General features: G+C 39.5%; 3 protein-coding genes across 3 annotated transcripts in view; 1 reads left to right on the top strand and 2 right to left on the bottom strand.

Annotated features, from left to right (window-relative positions):
• Positions 1-1,531: 1,531 nt before the first annotated feature.
• LOC311281463 (uncharacterized protein) lies at positions 1,532-6,868 on the bottom strand. The gene is made up of 2 exons (XM_084394405.1): positions 6,070-6,868; positions 1,532-1,783 (listed from the first exon to the last, which is right to left on the bottom strand). The coding sequence occupies exons 1-2, from the start codon at positions 6,626-6,628 to the stop codon at positions 1,671-1,673; spliced, it is 672 nt and encodes a 223-aa protein (XP_084250531.1). The 5' UTR covers positions 6,629-6,868; the 3' UTR covers positions 1,532-1,670.
• Positions 6,869-8,306: 1,438 nt separating this feature from the next.
• On the bottom strand, positions 8,307-17,276 carry diras1a (DIRAS family, GTP-binding RAS-like 1a). Its single transcript, XM_084394404.1, has 2 exons — positions 16,949-17,276; positions 8,307-12,616 (listed from the first exon to the last, which is right to left on the bottom strand). Exon 2 carries the CDS (start codon positions 12,567-12,569, stop codon positions 11,982-11,984), a length of 588 nt encoding a protein of 195 aa, XP_084250530.1. The 5' UTR covers positions 12,570-12,616; positions 16,949-17,276; the 3' UTR covers positions 8,307-11,981.
• Positions 17,277-19,810: 2,534 nt separating this feature from the next.
• The window catches only part of apc2 (APC regulator of WNT signaling pathway 2), a 45,797-nt gene continuing 44,731 nt past the window's right edge, over positions 19,811-20,876 (top strand). The window contains exon 1 of the mRNA XM_084395196.1: positions 19,811-19,906. The gene's annotated coding sequence lies outside the window, so the exon portion shown is untranslated. The remainder of the gene's footprint in view (positions 19,907-20,876) is intronic.

The raw sequence follows: 20,876 nt of genomic DNA, 5'->3' as shown, positions 1-20,876 counted from the left end.
ATTGTATTTGTCTGAAAGAAGAATGTCATATACACCTAGGATGACTTGAGGGTGAGTAAATCATGGGCTAATTTTCATTTTTGGGTGAACTATCCCTTTAATGCCAGTCCCAATACACACACAAAAAAAAAAAAAAAAAAAAAAACTGTTTGGTCAAGGCAAAGTGCAAATTAAGCATAAACTAAGAAGTATAAAATCTAAACATACTGAGTACATTGAGGTATACAGAGGAAGTTAACCTGAGGGATTAAGGTATGAAATGCCAGATCAGATTGGCACATTTTTTCAGTTTATGTGTTTTTATGTGTGTGCCTGGCAGTGTTCAGCTCCCGTATGGTGCTGGGGTCGAAGCTGTTCTTGAGTCTATTTGACCGCGATTTGAGGGACCTGAATTGTTTACCAGTGTAGTATTCTTACGTTCTGCTAAGAACCAAACACATGCCAGAGACATTGTATCCTGTGTTCTTATTGGCTATAGCACTTGTCAGTACAGTTTATGCAAATTAGCTCTAAAAAAGTTTAGTGTGTATTATGCTGCTGAAGAGTTAACACTCATGTTGCGAGTCTGATTCAAGTTAATAAATCCTCATGATAAAACTAGTTCTGCGTGCACCCAGAGTCTCCTTGAATACGTAATCATCATAACGAAAGCATAACATGGTGTCAGAGTGAACGGATCATATGAACAAGGATGGATACCGCTGGAGTTCCAATGCCCACGATGAACTGGGAAGCAACTAACCTGCCTGAATCATGGCACAAGTTTCAACAGCACGCAGAGCTGATGTTCAGCGGACCCCTGAAGAGAAAGGGTGAGGATGAGAAATGTAGTTATCTTCTCCTATGTGTCGGAGAGACCAATACATGGTCACTGTCTGCAGACGAAGCAAATATCTTAAAGTCATATTACGACCGCTTCACGGCATATGTTGAACCAAAAGCGAATGTGATATTTGCACATTATAAATTCCATGAAAAAATGCAGGGAGACCGTGAGCCTTTTGAGCAGTTTGTGACAGACCTGCGTCTGCTTGTCAAGGACTGTAATTATGCAAACAGTGACGAGATGATCCGCGATCGCATTGTGTTCGGGATACATTCACCGAAAGTGAGAGAGAAACTTTTGAATGTGGGCTCCGAGTTAACGCTCGAAAAAGCGATAGATGTCGCTAGATCTCATGAGTTGGCGCAAGCACAGCTAAAAACTATTTCAAGCACCATGAGTGCTTCACGTGAACATGCAGTGCACGCAATCTTCCGCCATACATCAAAAGGCACAGTTCCAAAGCAACGTAATGCTAAATACACAAAGAAATACAGCGAGAATTTGCAACCTAGAAATGCTACCCCAGTGCACCACAAAGGATGCGGCTACTGTATGAACAAACCTCACACTGATCGATCTCACTGTCCTGCAAAATGAAAGGTGTGCAAAATATGTGGTAAATTAAACCATTTTGCAAAAGTCTGTCGCTCCAGCTGTGAGAAAACTGTCCATGCAATAAGTGAAGAAAACTCAGACCAAGTTGATGAGTATGAAGAGCTGTTTATTGACTCGGTGACACAGGGCAGACAGAGTTCAGACACAGAGCAAGCTTTTGTGTATATTAAAATAGGTCCAAAACAACTTGAAGTCAAGTTCAAGCTAGACACTGGATCATCTGCCAACGTCATTCCCCTGTATGAGTATGACAAGGTGAACACTCAGTGCACTCTGCAGCCGACATCTCGCCCCTTGTTTGGCTATGGTGGTGAACACCTGGCGGTAAAAGGCAAATGTGACCTGAAATGCAAGCACAAAGACATTGAGGTGGCTATGACATTTTATGTAGTCGACACAAATGCACCCCCTGTCATAGGTCTAAAAGGATGCATTGACTTTGGCCTCATCAAATTAGTACTATCAGTTACAGAAACACAGATGGAAGTGCCAATCTTAAAGGAGTTTGCAGATGTTTTCAAGGGAATTGGACTATTTCCTGGTGAGTGTACCATACACTTAGATACCATACACCAGACGTGTTCCTCTCGCACTATGCAGCCGTCTCAAAGAGGAGCTTGAGAGCATGATAAGACAAGATGTCATCGTTAAAGTCACAGAGCCTACCGAATGGGTTAACTCTATGGTTGTGGTTGAAAAAGCACGCACAGGTCAGCTATGGGTTTGTCTGGACCCAAGGGACCTTAAAGGGACAATAAGTAGCTTTTTAGGTATTTTATTATCTCAAATCAATATTTTTATTCATAAATATGCCCTCAATGGTGTACAAATACCTATGCCAATGATCAGACTAATCCTCGTAAACGAAGAATTTATTATCTTTATATACATGGGACGGGTAGGTCCACGGAGGCTTCCATGTAGTTCCGCCATCTTGAAAAACTACAATAGCAGAGAGGGACAAAAAGTACTAGGCCAACGCGTTTCCACAACGCGTTTTCGTTCAGAACCAGCGTCACGTGACTGAAGCCAGCAGAAGCGGAGGAGCAGAGCAGTTGAGAGGCGCTTGTCACTGCCGCGGCAAGTTTAAAAGGATGCACTGCACGGTTATTTATACACCGTTCATACATACATATGAGTCACAGGATAAGGAGTCCTCATCATCGAAAAAGTCCAAAATAGACCGTAAAAGGAAACGTGACCGGAGATTACAAAAACAAGGGTTAATGTCGGGATTGCTAATGCAGGAGAAAGCTTTCAAAACAAGAGATGCTGAAGTTGCCTGCTTTCTTCTCGACAGGTAAGTCAATGTTACGGTCTTAACTACAAGCTTATTTTTCATTGCTTGGTTGTGAACTTTATTATATAGATAGTAGAACATTTATAGTTATATCTATTTATCTATTCATAGTAAGTTAAACAGGCTCTTTGATGAATAGCAGCTATTGAGTAAAGTAACGTTAGAGAAGGCACGGATGATGATGATGATATCTAACAGTGCACGTACTTCAAAAATATAACGAATAAAGGCGGCATTACTACTAACTACCATAGTTAATGTTTTTCACAGTCAGTAATTTATACTGTAACATTATTTTTTTCGTTGATTCAAGTTTCAGTTTGTTTTAAATAACAAACCTGTTCACCCGAAGGAAAACTCGAAGTGCTATTATAAGACATCCTGTCATAGCTTTTTGGTACATAACGGCTACCGTAGATGCAACGCGCATTTGAAAAAGTGAGGCGCTGGAGAGCATTATTCGTTTGAATGCAAAATACAGTTTCACCACTAGATGGGAGTAATTCCTACTTAGTGTCCCTTTAACAAGGCCATTAAGCAACCTCATTACCCATTACCTACTCTTGAAGATATAACGTCCAAGCTAGCTGGTGCCCGTTATTTTAGTGTCCTAATGCTAGATCAGGCTATTGGGATATTAAGCTCACTGAGGAATCTTCAAGGCTGACCACTTTCAACACACCTTTTGGGCGTTACCGTTTCCGACGTCTTCCCTTCGGACTGATTTCAGCCCAGGACGAGTTTCAGCGAAAAATTTATGAAACGTATGAAGGTTTGAACGGGGTCATGGCCATTGTTGATGATATTCTCATCTATGGTAAGACCAAAGCTGAACATGATGAACACCTCCATGGTATGCTGCAGCGTTCCAGAGAGAGAGGAGTCAGGCTCAATCCAGAAAAGAGTAACATCTGTGCTACAGAGGTGAGCTATTTTGGACATATCCTCACTGCTGAGGGAGTAAAGCCAGACCCTGCCAAAGTTGCTGCCATGAGAGACATGGAGCCACCTAAAGACAAAGGAGAACTCGAGACAGTGCTAGGTATGATCAATTACCTCTCCAAATTTGCACCTGGCCTTTCTGATGTCAACGCACCACTGCAACAGCTCCTAAAGGAGTCAAGTGAGTTCGTTTGGGATGCCCAACATGACAAAGCCTTCGAGAAGATAAAAGGGCTACTCACATGCATACCAGGACCAGTCTTGGCCTATTTCGATCCTCTCAAAGAGATCAGGTTACAGGTTGATGCTTCCAAGTATGGGTTTGGGGCAGTGCTGCTGCAGGATGGAAGACCTATCGCATACGCATCAAAGTCACTCTCTGAATGCGAAATCAATTACGCTCAAATTGAGAAAGAACCCTTTGCCATACTATTTGGCTGCAAGCGTTTCCATCAATATATCTATGGCCGTCAAATCATTGTTGAAAGTGACCACAAGCCCCTTGAGTCAATAATGCGGAAATCCCTGGCATCAGTTCCCCCAAGGCTACAGAGGATGATCCTTCAGCTCCAAAAATACAATTTCACCATTGTGCATCGACCAGGCAAGGATATCCCTGTTGCAGACAAATTGTCCAGAAAGTCGCTGTCTGACCAGGATACAAGCCTAAGTGAGGGTATGGATATTCAAGTGCACACTGTGTACAGCAGTCTTCCTGTCAGTGACTCAAAATTGGAGGAAATCAAAGCTCAAACTGAAAAGGACCCACAGTTCCAGACACTGAAAGGAGTGATACAAAGAGGATGGCCTGAGGAAAAGAGAAAGTGTCCCGTGAGTGTGTCAGAGTTCTGGAACCACCGTGATGAGCTTTCGTAACTGCATGGAATAATCTTCAAAGGTGAAAAGATTGTCATTCCCACAAGCCTTCGTTCAGACATGCTGTCACGTGTACATGCCAGTCGTTTAGGCATCGAGAAGATCAAGCACAGAGCCCGTGACATCATGTTCTGGCCTGGGATGGGGAAGGAAATAGAGAACATAGTTAGGAAATGCTCAATCTGCCTCACATATCGCCCCTCCAACACCAAAGAGCCTATGATCAGTCACAAAATTCCAGATAGGCCATGGCAAGTTGTGGCTACCGATTTGTTCACCTGGAGCAATGAGGATTATCTTGTGACAGTGGACTACTACAGCAGATATTCTGAGCTGGACAAGCTCAGCAGCACAACCTCAACTGCTGTGATAGACAAACTAAAAGCTGCTTTTGCACGAATGCCATGGCATTCCAGAGGCTGTCATCTCAGACAACGGCCCCCAGTACAGCTCGGGTGAGTTTGCGACGTTTGCAAGAACGTGGGTATTTAAGCATACCACCACAAGTCCATACTACCCGCAAACTAATGGACTAGCAGAGAAATCTGTGCAAACTGCAAAGATGTTGCTGGAAAAGGCTAAGGCTGATAAAAGTGATCCACACCTCAGTCTCCTGGAGTATCGCAACAGCCCTGTTGATGGTTTCAAGTCCCCAGCTCAGCTGTTGATGAGTCGCCGTCTGCAGTCAACCCTACCAAATACCAATCAGCAGCTCCTGCCAAAAGTTGTCAGCAGGAAGGATGTCAGAGCAAAGAGGTTGCAGAAACAACAGAGTCAAAAAGCTATTATGACAGATCGGCTAGACCTTTATCTCAGCTCAAGGACAGGCAGTTAGAGTACAGGAGGAAGGATACTGGAAACCAGCCATTATCGTCAGAGCAGCTGACACTGAGAGATCGTATCACGTGCATACTTATGATGGACAGGAATATCGACGAAACAGACGCCACCTCCTGGACACGAAGGAACCTTAGGACAGTTCCGACATATCTTTGGGACATGATGGTGTTGAGCTATGTGAAACACCAATCAACAGTGCATCACACAATGACATTATACACACACCTGACCACACTGATGATCTGCCCAAATCCGTCACTTACAGAACCAGATATGGACGCCAGATAAAGCCCAGAGTCATTCTGGATCTGTGATTGTACAAGGGTGTAGGCGGATCGCTGCCCTTAAAAAAATAAATAAAAATTGAACACAATGTTCTGAAATGGTCAAGGCAGATGACTGAAGATGGATGAAGGATGCAGAAGACTGTAGATGGAACGATCTGGTAGGTATCGTGCAAGTAAGGAGTCAGGTATGTGTTCTTTGAGGACAAGACGAGACCAGACAATGGTGAACTGCAGAGGGAAGAGTTATATAGTGCTGGATGATGATCAGTGAAGATTGGTGACAGGTGACGGTGATCTCTGTGATTGGGAGGTGCATGCAGGTGAGGGCCAGGGAGGATGATGGGAAATAAAATAAAAATTCTTGAGGGGAGTTATGGTCTTACCCTCAGGAACAGGTCTTGGGACAGGAATAGTCTCTGACGTGGCGGCGGCCATCTTGGCCGGGGACGAGGGCTCAGGCGTGGCATGAAGCTCAGGCTTGACAGGCATGACGTGAAGAAGCCCTGGAAGGGCGGTCTCGGCATGACGAGACCCTGGAGCTGGCTTGTAGGCTGAAGCGGGCTCAGGCACGGCTGACATGGCGTGAACAGTCTCTGGTTCGGCAGGTATGACATGAAGACATTCAGGCAGTGTGGCGAGGAAGATGGCTGGTGATGGTGGTTGAGTGGCTGTGTAATTATCAGCCTCACCCACGGTAAAGGCTGAAACGCTCAACAACAGCACATGATCCAGGTATTGTGTGAATGGTTTTGCGGTTGAAGCTGGCTGGTGCAGAGGATCGTCCAGTCCAAGCACGAACATGTTCTTTAGGACGTCATCTGTCCAGTTGACCTGGTGTGAAATTTCTAGGAACTCTTTCACATATACTTCGATCGGGCGGTCATCCTGGAAACAGTGTATCAGATGATCGGTTGTGTTTTGATGGATGCGGGAAATGTCCATTCTTTAAGTTTAGGGTCTGGTATTCTGTCATGAAACAGAAGGATTCACACAGGTAAAAGTAATCAACAGGTTTTATTGCAGAAGTATGTTACCACAATGCTGGAAGCAGGTGAGTAACTGAAGAAGATAGTGTTCTGGATGAGTAATGGTCTTATCTGTTGCAAGTTCTGAAATGGAGATAGAGGCAGATGACTGACGACGGATGAAGGAAGCAGAAGACTGATATATCGTAGGTAGGTAGGTAGGTAGGTAGGTAGGTAGGTAGGTAGGTAGGTAGGTAGGTAGGTAGGTAGGTAGGTAGGTAGGTAGGTAGGTAGGTAGGGATCTTACAGGCAGGTAGGGATCATGGGTGTTCTTTGAGGACAGGACAAGACCAGATAATGGTGAACTGCAGAGGGAAGAGTTATATAGTGCTGGAATCATCCGATTCTGATCAGTGAAGATTGGTGACAGGTGACGGTGATCTCTGTGATTGGGAGGTGCATGCAGGTGAGGGCCAGAGAGGATGATGGGAAATGTAGTGAGGAGGTGGTGATTAGCTGGTGACCGTGACAGTATCACTGTAGATGATAAAAATAAGATTGATAAATTGATTAGAAAGGATGGTTCGGTTATTGGCCTTAATCCTGATTCACTTGAGGTCATTGTGGAAAGAGAACAAGGGCAAAATTAAAAATTGCAAGTGAAATTCTGTAACATTCTGTTTTAAAATTCTGTTTTACTAAGGTCATCCACTACACTGTATCTTTAGTGGACTTAAAAGCTCATTTAGTGGAAGACTTTTATTTTATTTAAAATAAATCTTTTATTTGTACTGCAGTTAGGTTTGTTTATGAAGTTGTGTAATTTGTATTTTTTCTATGTACTGACTGTTGTTGTTTTTAATGTTTAATTGTCTATTTGTGGTGTTTGTAATGAGCAATGTGGCATATAAGTATCCCCATACAGGGATTAATAAAGTTTTATAATCTAAAACTTGCTTCGGCCTATCAGAAGCTGACATTGTTAGGTCCAGGTGCGCTTTAAAGCTTCCTTTTCACGACGTCACATGCTACGGGATGATGTCCCACCAAGCCATCACGCAGAGGCGTTCCCTTAGCGTCTACGTCAGACGAAGCTTCTCTTCCCTTCTCAGGGAACCATTGATACAGTTGTTTATCAAATCATTTAAATATCATCATCATTCATAATTTACTCACCCGGCCTGATTGACATTCCAAAACAGAAATTTTATTGTTTGTTTGTTTATTTAGCCCATACAAGGGTAGCCGCATTTCTACTGTTGGGCCAGTGCAAGCCTGGGCTAACAATGTGCCAGGACGGGGCCAGTAGACTCAGACAAGGCCAAAATCAAGTTCCGTTTCCACTGTCAGCCCAGTAGCCCTGCAGCACTACCCTAAAACATGCCCGTAACACGCCTCCATAGAACAATGTTACACAACCCCACCATTGTACCAGCTGACTGAAAACTAGCTAGATTGCAAAATGAGCATGACAGCAGCAAATGGTTGGTCTTTCCTTGAGACTTAAATTTCCAGCATTGATATTTGACCAATGTTTTATAATATAAAATGTTTCAGTGACAGTCATTTATTAATTTGTGTCAGGAGTTCACACCAATCATGCTGAATCAAACTGGTATTTACCATTTCTCATAAAAAGAGACCACATACCTATTCAGTTGCACCTGCTTCCATTTATTTGTGATCACAAGAATGTACAAAACAACTCCTTTAAGGCTTTTAAGTCCAAAGGCTTATGCAGTTAGATAAATACTGATAAAATATCATGTTTACATCACATTTCTTTAGAAAGAGTGAGCATTTCTTTAAATTTTCCACAAAATTATGCGATCTGAGGAGGTTTGAGCTATCTCTACCATCTCACTACTGTATACTGTTATTATTTCAGCCAAAGCAACAGAAGGAGCTCATGAGAAGCAAAGAGGAGTTTTGAGTTAAATACGAGTTAACTATTAAATATTAGTCCGGTATCAACAAATGCACAGGCAAGAGACAGATAAAACATGAAACAAATAAATACACGATTAATGTCATATATGATTTGTCTACGTTCTTCAAGCAGTCTCTGGTAATCTCCATAAACATGAGTGTATTTATTATCGCAATGGTTAGCACAAGTAGTCTTATCACATATAAATATATTTCTGCCTCATACAGTGATCGGAATTCCCATCGGATCACAAGGAAGTTATTTCAATAACTCACTGGTGTCTCAAAGGGAGTTTTGAAAATTGTTTAAAATGTCTTAAGTGTCGAAGTTAGCTAATAGCCTGAAATATATTAGGCCTATCATGGGAAATGAGCAGCGGTGTTGACCGTCTCCTGACTCAGGTAAACCACGCCTTTGACCACATGACCACTCCTCAAGCCCCAGTTGGCTCACTTTGGACCAAGGTTCTCAACGGGCCAAAAACCCTTGGCCCCGAGGAAGCCCTGATGAGGCCCAATCAAGCCCCGGAAGTGACAGTGGAAACGCAACTGACCCTGGCATGCACTGGCATGCTCACTTTTGGCCCGACGGCTAATGGTCACTAAAAAAAAGTTGTTTACCAACATTCTTCAAAAGTCACACAGGCTTGGAACAGCATAAGGGTGCGTAAATGATAACAGAGTTTTGCTTCAATGTAAGGAGTATTTCACAAACATGTTAAGATGTAAATAACTGTACATTTGAGTGAACTGTTGGGCTTTACATTGAACTAATCTTTGAGCATGCTCTGCTTTTCTATCCTTGTTGTTATGCAACTTCGGAAGAACTTCAGAATTTAAGAAGACTCGGAAAATAGCGCACAAGTCATATGGGCCACTTTCGTGATGTGTTTGTGGTGCTTTTGCAGCCATTTGTGGTGAAATGACAGGTCCGCATCTATAGCCTTATTTATGGAAGTTGAAAGTCTTGCATCCAGTGACGTTCTGACACAGACCCAACCCAGCAACATCCTCACACTAAAATCTATGCTTTTATTTCATCTGCTAATTAATTATTTTCTTTCTTCAGAGATACACCATGAGCAGATGTTCCACCAGATGCTCTTTTTGCATTATCCATCATGAACTGCAGTACACAATCACTGTTAAAAAAGACTTTTCACCTTAAAGAATTATAGTGAGTACCTGCAATCTCATCTACAGTGGCCCCAGAAAGTATTTTGACATTTAAGTCACAGTTAAAAATTTAGGAATGTCTTTTGTTTTAAAGTAAATAAATATCAAAGCATTTGATAGAAAGAGATACAGTATAGGACAAACATGCTTTTCAAGCAAAACATGTCATAAGAGTTTAAGTTGTAAATAAATGATAAATCAGGTAATGCTGTTCTATACAGTGAACTGAGTTCATACATCCTGTAAAAATCACTTTGAGATTGTTCACAAACGGCTCAGAAAAGTGCCAATAGTTCTAAGAAAAGCTCTAGCATCATGTGCTTCCAGATGCCACTTGGTTTAATATTTTGCGTATTAATTCAGTGCATTTGCATTGGTAAGTAAGTATCTAAATACTTTTGGGGCCACTGGATACTGTACATAGATGTTCAAAGCCACAAAAGAAAACAAGCAGTAATTATTTCCCTTTTGTTTGTGCTTCTTTATTGTTCTGGTCCCTCACATAATATTTATTGAATAAACACTGTATCTGCAGTAAAGTTGTAAACGCAGAGTGTTTGACAAGAACATTTTTGTAAAGGTTAATGCTCTGTGTTTTGAATGTGCTCAAGATTCTAAAAGTGCTTTTATATTATGTATTGCTAAAGCAAATGGCATTAAATTATCAGAGGAAATATAGACACCGACAGAAAAACAGGGGCTGTACAGGGGCTTTCATTAGTGCTGATAATACACATAGATTTCACATACAGGATATATGTTTTCAGTTAGATGATGAAATGCATATATTAAGGTTTTCGAGTGCCATCAACACTTGAAAAACATAACAGAGTAAAACAAAGCACCAATCGACACCCCCAAACACCCACCCCCCTCACAAAAAAAAACCAAACAAAAAAAAAACTTTTAGAAATGATCACATTTATGACTTATTCACTGTGCTTCAATAAGGTATAGCTCTGTTCTCGATGAAAATATCTCAATCACATTTAATATGAAGGTAGTTTATATCATCAAACATGCATTATGCAATTTACTCTGTTATACCAGGTTACATCACTGGCAAGCCGGTTAACTAAGAATGTCCTTCGTCCCGAATTGTTTTCCGATTCGTAAAAGGCTTTTGTGCTGCTATGTAATTTGGAAGAGCAGATAGTGTCGCCTCTTTAGCTGTGTCCATGCCTTTTCCTTCTTTGGACGAGAATCCCGTACAATGCATAACCAGTTCAAGACATTTATGTCTGCATTTCGACACCGTACCATTTAAGCCACAGTCAGACATAAAAATGGTCACATTGATAATTTGGTCTGTCTTGAATTCATTAAAAAGTCCACAGAAAGCAGTAGAGAGAGCATGTGTGAGAATAGTGGGACGTCCTCCCTGCTTCATGTGCCAGCTCTTATAGTCTTGTACACAGAGTCACTACAGGAGTCAGAACATACAGGGGAAGGGAGACGATTGAAGGTTTGGATGCACACTAAAGATTACCTGATTAAGACTGAGAGGAATCTATAGTTAAAGGGAGAGTTCACCCAAAAATGAAAGTTCTGTCATCTTTTACTCACCGTCGTGTCATTCCAAACATGCATGGCTTTCTTCCATTGAACACACACAAAAAAGGAAATATAAGAATCATAAAGGTGCAAAAGAACCATGAAAGTTTCATAAATGTGGTCCATATGATTAGTTCGCTGAATTCCAAGTCTTATCAAGCCATTCAATTGATTTGTGTGGAAAAATTGCTTAATTTACATTGTTATTTACTAAAATGTTTTAGATCCACCCTAGGTCAATTTGGCATGTTAACACAATATGTAATGATATCTAATCCGTGAACAAATTGTTTGCTTGAATCTTTTTCGAAGAATCAGTTCACAAAATCAGTCTGTTTCATTCATGTGTTCAACTTATGACACTTAATATACTGTATGATATAATTTGACTTCCCTTATAAGACTTGGAATACACCTCAAAAGTCAAATTGACCATTTCAGTGAGATTTGTGTTTGCATGGACAAGTTTAATCAGTACAATTCTTTAAAAAAGGTATACTTTTGTGCTCTCTGGGAGAAATAAGTCATATGGGTTTAAAATGGCAGGATGAAGAGTAAATCATGACAGAAGTTTCATTTTTTGGGCATACTGTTCCTTTAAGGTGAGGGACTTATGTACATTATCAAGGAGTCAGTTACGCATTGAGTGATGCAACCATGGATCCAGCTTCCTACATCACACTGCACTTCGCCTTCAGCTTGTCTGCACGTCTTTGCTTGCTGGAGCGCATGTTCAGACTCATATCACGCTTCTTATCCAGGTTCAGGAGCTCCTGAAAAAGCTCCTTCACGTTGGAGTTGGTCTTGGCTGATGTTTCCATGAACGCACATTTCCAGATGTTTGCCTGAGCTTCGCCCTCCTTGGTCTCCACCTCACGCTGGGTCTCATCGCTCTTGTTACCCACAAGCATGATGGGGATGTTCTCCACGTTACCTTTGATGGCCAGCACTTGCTGGTAGATGGGCTTCAGCTCCTCCAGCGACTGCCTGCTGGTGATGGAGTAGACCAAGATGAAGGCATGGCCCTTGGAGATGGACAGACGCTGCATAGCAGGGAACTGGTGGCTGCCAGTGGTGTCGGTGATCTCCAGAGTGCATACGCTCTTGTCACAGCTGATGACCTGGCGGTATGTGTCCTCCACTGTCGGGATGTAGGTGTCCCTGAAGGTGCCCTTAACGAAGCGCAGAACCAGGGAGCTCTTTCCCACTCCCCCTGCTCCAAAGACCACCACCCGGTAATCATTACTCTGCTCTGGCATGGTTTATCGGGGTATGTGGCGGTTAAGACTCAATTATTCCCTGAGATCTGAAAAAGGAAAAAGGATTCATTTGCTACACATCCACATAAGAAGTGTATCCAATATAAATGTGTCTTCTGAGGTGAACATTCAAACACAAATGAATAGAGGTTCTGCAAACATTCTCATTTCCAAACATCAAACCAGAAAAAGAAATACTCTCAGTCTATTCCAATCAATCTATTAGCAAGGAAATGAAGACCAACACTGGTACATCTTCAGCTGACCTACTACATTACTACACCGTCTGTTTGAATATCATCCTATAGTGGATTTTGTCCATACAGACAAATAAGGTGGGAAAATGGGCAGATAACCAATAAATCAGTGATAGTTTTTAAAATCAATATGAAATTGTTGATAGTGAATAAATAGAAATGTAAAGTAATTCAATGTAATTTATTTAGTTTATTCACTAATTATTAATCCATTCAAATGTTTTATAATGATTAAATAAAAAAATTAAAAAAATTATTTAAAATTGCTATGCTTCACCACTACTCACACACTTAATAATTGTTACATTTTATTCATTATTTTAGTTATTTATTGTCACCTTTTACCCTACAATTAAAGGAAATCTGCATAAATTAAAGCCAGTACAAGAGGAACTACCACAATGTAATTTTGCATTAGAGTAATGAGCGTTTTGGTGGGAAATGTTCTTCAAAGTCATTTGGGTTTTTTCCCTACCCCAGCTTAGCATGCAGCGATGGTTTAAAGTAAACCATTTGTAGGCTGAGTCCACCAAATGTGTAAACATCGTGGCTCTGTGGCACTATCAAAACATGGATCTGTTTGTTTGAGCACCCAGACTAGCACAATATAGCAACATCGACATAATCAATAGTGTGCATGTATGGTGGGACTCTCTGGGGAAGTGTTAGTAATGATAATTGGATGCTAGAGGCACAGAAATGACACATTTCACCTATAAATATTAAGTACAAGAAAACAAATTCCTAAAAAATGGCTTGATTATTTTAAAGCACAATATAATTTCTTATTTCATTATTTTCATTTAAGGCTGTAATATGATGTGCTTGAGATCATGAGATCTACACATGACATCACTGGTAACAGGGTTGCCTGACAAAAAACAGTGTGTGTGTGTGTGTGTGTGTGTGTGTGTGTATACATTAGTGTATGCCACTGTATGTCTTTGTGCCTTGGTGAATTGAGTAGGATGGTCTCTGCTGCCATCAGCATCAAGGTCATCTATTAATGACTCATTTATCTTGCTGTGAAGCAGCCGTTGGATTCAGTCTCCTGTGGAAAGCAAGTTCACACCAGATATTTCTGGCATCTTACTGAATTCCTGCAGCATTTAGAGACACTTCCTGACAGCCTCAATAGAGATTTAACTAAATGGCAAATTTTTACAAGATAGACTTTGTATACACACACCAGACCAATGCGGTCTGATTAACAGAGAACCTGTCTGAATTTTTAAGAGCTTGAAAATACTCTGTGGATCATGTATCTACTTCAGACCCAGAGCAAAATTCAGCGGTTCTTCTGAATTAACAGTAATGATTACTATCACTCAGGTGAACAGAGACCAGATTTCTAAAGATTACTCTTACTAAAGACGTCCTCTTTGGTTTGCTAGCAGCATACAATGAGTGGAAAGCGAGTTTGGAATATTTAAAACATATTGTTTTTATATGTGCAGGGAACCACAGATAAGCTTTCATAAACTGACTCTAATCAATTCTAAATCTAATTTTCCATCATTTTTCCCTACTAGTAAAACTGACCAGAGGTCAGACAATTTATATAGAAAGTTAGTAGATTTTATCCAATGGAGTTAATGCACAGAACTGTAAGAGATGCGATATGCTGTTTGAGAACAAAGCCAAAGTATCAGAGTTTGATTGAGTTTGATTGTTTCGTGTGGGCCAGCTATATATACATAAAAGTCAAACTTATGATATACTAAAGTCAAAATGACAATAAGTCAAAATTATGACTTTTAATGTCATGACATAAAAGTCGTAATACACATTTTAAGTTACACCAATATTCAATAGATATATTTATTGGCATTAATAAGAGTAAAGCCCCATTCACACCAAGGATGATAACAATAAATAATTCCAAGAGAATGTGGAATCCACAGCACAGCTATAAAGATAACAACACAGTTGACTGATATCAAACTATAAAAACATTTACAGCCAATCAGAATCCATCCTGCTTTAATCAGAGCTCGAGCATTAAAAACGGCAGGTGGCATAACTGCTTAATATAGGCTACTTATAATACACAGAATGTTATGTGCATTGGTGTGGATGCTAATGTAGTTATCGTTATAGTTATCTTTATAGTTAACGTTTTTGTGTGAATGAGGAAGTTGTATCAGTGATTTCAGGCCCCAATTTTTTTTTAGCACATTCATCTAATCTTTCCTAACGATCCGCTAGCTGCCCGCCCCATAAGCATGCCGTCAAAAAAACGCGTCTCTGTAGGCAGCCTAGGCTCTGAAATCTGCACACAAAAACAATTGGTTTCACCAACCATCAAAACCAAAACAAATAGTGTTCCAACCAATCACCGACAGGGGGAGGGTGTTGAGAGGTTTTGTGCTCATGCACGGCTGCACACGAAGTCGGAGCTGAAGAAGAAGCTGGCTCAAAACCTCACAACACCCTCCCCCTGTCGGTGATTGGTTGGAACACTATTTGTTTTGGTTTTGAGTGGTTGGTGAAACCAATTGTTTTTGTGTGCAGCTCTGATTAAAGCAGGATGGATTCTGATTGGCTGTAAATGTTTTTATAGTTCATCAGCTGGAAAATTGTTCTGAAATTGATTCAATTGATATCAGTCAACTGTGTTGTTATCTTTATAGCTGTGCTGTGGATTCCACATTCTCTTGGAATTATTTATTGTTATAGTTATCATCCTTGGTGTGAATGGGCCTTTACTCTTATTAATGTCAATAAATATATCTATTGAATATTGGTGTCTCCATTTTATAAAGCATTAAGCTATTCAAAACTGTGGATTACAGTGATTTTACCATGGTTAATATTCCAAAGCCTGTGTCTGCTTGGTTGGCTATGGGTGCACGGTACCCACTGAGGCACCACAGATGATATTGCATTTGTTTTTTGCAGGTTTGTATCAGTTTGCATGATGCCAGTATACATCAGGCCTTTGAACACCTAAGCTGTATTAGAGATTCTCCTTGAGCCACTTAGGGACCTCTCAGTTGTGCATGTTTGGGGACTCTGGGAATTCGGTTACTGTGGAAACAGACCTCGAGGGACATGTATAGGGTGATTGAGAGAATGAGCAAAATCAAGAATGAGAAAACAGATTGGGCCAAAAAAAAAAAAAAAAAAAAAAGATTTCTAATGTTGCATGTCATCTTTCTGTCAGTTACCCTAGCAACCAACTGGCAAACAGTGGGTTTAATTTATGTCACTGCAGCCAATTCATACACTGAGTTGAAACTATTTATAGTGAAAGGAAAATATGTAATCTAAGAAAAGTTCAGATTTCCTTTAATATTTCTACACAACATAATGTACTGGTCGACACTCATTATGTGAATTTTTCGCAAAAAAAAAATAAAAAAAAATAATAATACTTCAAATCCACAGCTATTTCCCCTGAGGTGATGAAATGTTTAACTGAGGTTGTCTGAAAGGCTACAAGAGACATACAAACGTCTATCGCATGTGATGTCTAAAAATACCACAGCCCACCAACTCAATTCTTACTCAAGCTCGATCCCGAGTTCTTGAAATCTCTGATGGAATGCAGAACCGAGATGGTCCGCATCTCAACGGGGTTTGCTGTTACAACTGGCGTTAACATTGCGCGTAAAGCTGTAATTAGGCAACATTCAAAACAGGCATCCTGTTATTTGATCTCAGCCAGTTGGGTAATAAAGCACATATAGGCCATGCAACATGAATATACAATCATTTTGAAGCAATGAGAGGCCGTGGATAACACCACACGCTATTTAGAATTTCGTTTAACTTAATCACATGTCGCGTTCACATTCATACGGAAACAAATATATCATCCGAGCTTATTTCACGTATTCGTACTGACCGAAACGTAATTTACAAAAAGGAAGAGATAATCGCTGAAGTCGATAATCGTTTTGTCGTCAAAAGAGTATCCTTCGCGCACACAGGCAATGAATCATAGCAAAGGCTCCTCAGAGTCATTACGTTGCTGTGCGCCTAAAGATGCGATTGCGGTCCGTCACACGAAATTCTACAAGGACGCGCGTAAAAGACATGAGCGTATCGATACACGAAAGCCGTATTTGTCTTGCTTTACATATTAAAACTAGTATATAGAAAGCGATGTATTCTTACCTGGCGACTGTGTTGCAACGTCCCAAATCTTGTTAGTCATAAATTATAGGAAGCATTAGAAGATCAGATACACGACAAATGTCTTACATTCTCTGTCGTACCAGTCGCGTTTCATTTTCTCGTGTTATTTGCATGGCGTAAATCGAGTGATGTCGTTGAAAATGCTGTTATTGCTCTTCGGGCGGGCGGGCGGTTGCGCGCGCTCCAGCTGTCCTACCACGTCCTCTCTGACGCACGCAAGCACGCGATATGCGGCTCACCCCCGCGTCCTGTGTCCCGTTACACGAAGAGAACAAAACCCCACCTGCTCTATACTGTTAAACTGTTCTCCATCTACGCCATGTTGATCATACAACATTGTTTCGTCACTACATGTGGATGTTATTAATAAAACACCATTTTGTCCTTTATGGCACACACTGGGCATGGATGGAGGCGCTGGAATGGAAAAAATGGATAAAAACAGAATAAAAAATGTAATATCTATAAGAAAATAGTGTTTTATAAGAAATAAACGGACTAAAATTCTGATATATATTAGTCTATAAACGCCACTATATGTGGTTATATATGGTTATGCCATGGTTAAATCATCACTATACAACATATTATTTTGAGATAGGATCAGATGCCATGCGTACACCTGCGGATGTAATCAGGTTGTATGAATTACGCATTGACGCATTTAACTTGCGATACGTAAACAAGAATAACAGACTCCCACACTTGTAAGGTGTGCTCATCTTGTCGTCAGGATGATCACTTTTGTTCAGTGGTGTATTAGTATTTGTCTCCCTCCAATGGTTTTCTGATGAATCGACAAAACAATCATTTCACAGCAGTGTTGGATAGATTTGATTATGTACATGTACATAGATAATGAACAAGCATGTAACGTGTAGGCCTTTACCTCAAAGGTTGTCCCTACTCAATGTTAATCATTGGCATCGCACATCAAATGGTTACTGCCCCTTAATGCTTAATTCGAAATCATTGTTTTCAATCCAACACTGAAATATAATTATTTTATGGCATGCCGTTTAAATTAGCCTACAATACTCTTTTGCGAAAAGACTACTGACTTTTTATAAAACTACTGACTAATTTATATATAAAAAATGATTGTATCTTAATCCTCACACAACAGGAATCAATAGCGTATTCCATGATGACCAAGATGTTTGAATGTAAAATGCTTACCAAAAATGAAATCTATTTCAATATATATAAGCCATGTTACCTGTGAGATAGTGACAGCATTTTTTTTAAAGAGAGTGCTGCACTTTACACCTCTAATATGTGTAAAGTGCAGCACTCTCTTAAAAAAAAAAAAATCACATTAACCACTATAAATGTGTTATTTTGTTGTTTTAAACAACCGTTGACGACTTTCCCATTTCACGAGTTCACATCTACATATAATTAGTACAATAAGTTTATGCGTATTTGGCGTGCTGTCCGGGGAGAGGGCTCCGAGCTTGGAGTTAGGCCCGAACCCAGAGTACTCCCCCCAGTTGGTAAGTGTAGATGGAACTGGAAGTGAGGAGATGGGGTGGAGGAGGGATGCTGACAAACTTTCAATGAACAGAGATAGGTCTGCTGTGAATTTATACTCTGTCATTGAGTTGATACTGATTAATCTCCAGCTGTGCATAATTTGGTTAATTATCTGAACCTGCTCCTCCCGAACTTTGTTAATAAAACATCATATAGTATTAGTGATGTAGGCTAGGCCTACAACTTTTTGTATTCCAAGGCTCGGCTCGCCATAGTCCAAGAGAATAGTAAAAGTACATGCCATCCTACAAAACTTTTGTTTAGTTGTGTAGTTATATTTATACATGTGCCGGTCAAAAGTTTGGAAACATTACTATGTTTAATGTTTTTGAAAGAAGTCTAATATGCTCATCAAGCCTGAATTTTGTTTTATGAAAAATACAGAAAAAAACTGTAATATTGTGAAATATTGTTACAGTTTAATATATATATATATATATATATATATATATATTCTATTTTAATACACAATAAAATATTATTTATTTATGTGATGCAAAGCTGAATTTTCATCAGCCATTACTCCAGTCTTCAGTGTCACATGGAAATCATTTTTAGAAATCATTCTAATATGCTGATTTATTATCAATGTTGGAAAAAGTTGTGCTGCTTAATATTTTTTATAACCTGTGGTACTTTTTTCAGGATTCTTTGATGAATAAAAAAATGTTCAGAAGTTTGGAGTCAGTAATTTCTTTCTTTCTTTTTTGAAATAAATTAATACTTTTATTCAGAAATATATAAATAAAGATTTATATTGTTAGAAAAGATTTATATTTTGAATAAATGCTGTTCTTTTAAACTTTTTTTTCATCAACAAATCTTAAAAAAGTATCACAGATTTCACACACATATATATATATATATATATATATATATATATATATATATATATATATATATATATATATATATATATATATATATATATTAGAATGATTTCTGAAGGACCATGTGACACTGAAGACTGGAGTAATGGCTGATGAAAATTCAGCTTTGCATTACATTAATAAATTATGTTTTAAAGTATATTAAAATAGAAAACCATTGTGTTCACTTGTTTACACAATGCATGATATATATATATATATATATATATATATATATATATATATATATATATATATATTGACAAATATAGATATTGACATTTTCCTGCCAATAATTACGTTCGAGATTAAAAAAAAAAAAATTGGAGAAATGCGTATCTGTGTGTGGGAGGAAGGGAGAGAGAGAGAGAGAGAGAGAGAGAGAGAGAGAGAGAGAGAGAGAGAGAGAGAGAGAGAGAGGCGTGACATCAGAGCGCGCAGCATCACTGAATGCAGGGCATCATCATCCCCACAGAGAAAGACAGCAGCGCCTCCACGCCCAAAAAACGCCACCAACGCTGCTGAACATGAGGTAAGATTTAAACAAATGAAATCTATTAGCGTATATGTTAAATCATGGATGACAGATGGATCATAGCACATGCATGTTTGCGGGTATTTGTGCGTTAAATCCAACGTTGAAATGTGTGTCCGTGAGACGTGTGGTGAGGTCCTGATGAGAATATTTATGAGGGCGCCAGAGAGGACTGCTCACCAGAAGCGTTTTCCCACGAATCTTACGATTTAATGCCTAAATATGATTCAATTGGACTGCCTGATCAAATATACGTAATTAAGGGATCTAAAAACTAACAAAGATTTTCTCTGTCTGATAGGCTATCGTAGCTAAAATATCACGACCAAGGTCAACAATAAAACATCAAAGATATCTGCTCTACCCGAGTCATGTGTTTTAAAATTTACAAATCCGATATGATATAAGCGTCTAATCAGTCATTTGAAGCCTTTCAATGCCCATATAAGTAAGGAAAGGATCTTGTGTAAATGTGTTTCAGCCTCCATCACCTTGAATTTTGCATGAGCACAAAGAAAATGTGACGCTTTATTTTATTAGATTTGTATTATTGTTGTCTTTTTCACAAACTGGTTTTCATCCTAAACCAGACTCTGAATTAAACTTGGCTCAAAGAACATCAGAGCTAAGGAAAACTATTTATAATAAAATCGTTTGTTTATTAGTACAGACAGGGTGATCAGGAATTTCATCACCCTAAATTAGTTTATTTTTATAATGACCAACTGACTGTACATTGCCCTGGTGTAATAAACACATGGACATGATATTGATTTAACCCTTATTTTATAGAGAATTTTATAGAGACCACTAAGAGGTAGAAAATGAGCATAGCTATTTAGCATGAATATATTGTATATTATATGGACACCATCATTATTCTAAAATATTATTAGCTGAATGTTGCCGCTGACCAAGATTTCCAGGTTGACCTGTAATAATATGTGACATTGCAAGACTATCTTGT

This window comes from Rutilus rutilus (assembly GCF_951802725.1).
Source record: "Rutilus rutilus genome assembly, chromosome: 22".
NCBI classification, from domain to species: domain Eukaryota; kingdom Metazoa; phylum Chordata; class Actinopteri; order Cypriniformes; family Leuciscidae; genus Rutilus; species Rutilus rutilus.
This window is presented reverse-complemented; position numbering and strand designations above follow the sequence as displayed.